At 38.6% G+C, this 1225-nt stretch overlaps 1 protein-coding gene across 1 annotated transcript in view; it reads left to right on the plus strand.

Annotated features, from left to right (window-relative positions):
- Window positions 1–1225, plus strand: part of ireb2 (iron-responsive element binding protein 2) — an 18692-nt gene that overhangs the window by 7400 nt on the left and 10067 nt on the right. Inside the window, exon 8 of the mRNA XM_005731427.2 lies at window positions 978–1117. Within this exon, the coding sequence (XP_005731484.1) occupies window positions 978–1117 (140 nt within the window). The remainder of the gene's footprint in view (window positions 1–977; window positions 1118–1225) is intronic.

Consider the following 1225-nt stretch of genomic DNA (forward strand, 5'->3'; position numbering starts at 1 on the left):
GTCCGAGGCCCGGGGGTTGGGGACCGCTGACTTAGATGGTTTAAACCTGATCCTTCACCGTGTAATATTTTGGCTGAGAAAGCCCATGGAGACTCTCCCTTAGAGAAATGATTAATGAATAATATAAAGATAATAAATTATATAAAGATTAGGTTTTGCAAGCAGGTCAAACTGGTATGATGTTGTAATCGTAGCCATGTGCCGATGGGAGGGTAAAATTCTGCAGCTGATGATGCACTGATTTACATAAAACAGAAGCAGTCAGTTCGTTTAGGTAATGACCAGCATACTAATGAAAGCAGCACAAATTAGCAGGTAAAAAATGAGCAGATGCATTAAGGGATATAGCAACATGCTAACCTAAATAATCAAGTGTAAGTGTGTGTTTTTATGCATGCACTGTGTTTTAGAAACATTGCGATGTTTCAGATTAAAAAAAGTTGAACGTCGTCTGTAAGGAACTGCTGAAGACTGTGTGTGATCTGACTGTTTAGGAGGATTTAGAGGAGTGTTGCTTTATTCTAGACTGTTCCACTGTGTAAACTTTAAATCTTCTCAAATCTCAGTTGACAGTTGTGCAGAAGAAGAAGACAAAATATTTTCTGTCAGATTGTGATCCATATGCACAGAAAGAAATTATTAATGTACCATGTGTGTAAAGTAGGATTCAGACAATAATGTAACACACTTAAAAAATAAAAGTTGTTCTATGTGTGTGCACTGCTGAGAAAAGACATGCAGAGACGTATTCAATGTGAAACAATTTTTGTAACTAAATGTAGTTACAAATGTAACTAAAAACACTAAAAGAACATCCATATCCACACTTTTCACTCACAATATTGACGCTGCGCCCTTATAGGAAATATTGACCGGAGCTTTTTAACATCAGAAGAGTTTTTTTCGCTGGTGCAGACAGAAAGGGAAATAAAAATTAAGATAAAAACTCTACAATTTTTACCATATTTCTCTCTCAGGAGTCGGGGGAATTGAGTCTGAAGCCATAATGCTGGGCCAACCAATATCTCTGACTCTCCCTCAAGTAGTGGGCTGTAAGCTGGTGGGCTCCATTAACCCGTTGACCACATCCATAGACATCGTCCTCGGTATCACAAAGGTCAGTCTTCTCTTATGTTTCTTTATGTGTTGAGAGAGCAGAGCTGTGGTATGAGGATGCACCGATCTGATGCTTGGATCACCTATAACTCTGACCCTCACTCACAAA

This window comes from Pundamilia nyererei, unplaced genomic scaffold (genome assembly GCF_000239375.1).
Source record: "Pundamilia nyererei isolate P.nyererei 1_Seehausen unplaced genomic scaffold, PunNye1.0 scaffold00043, whole genome shotgun sequence".
Lineage (NCBI taxonomy): Eukaryota > Metazoa > Chordata > Actinopteri > Cichliformes > Cichlidae > Pundamilia > Pundamilia nyererei.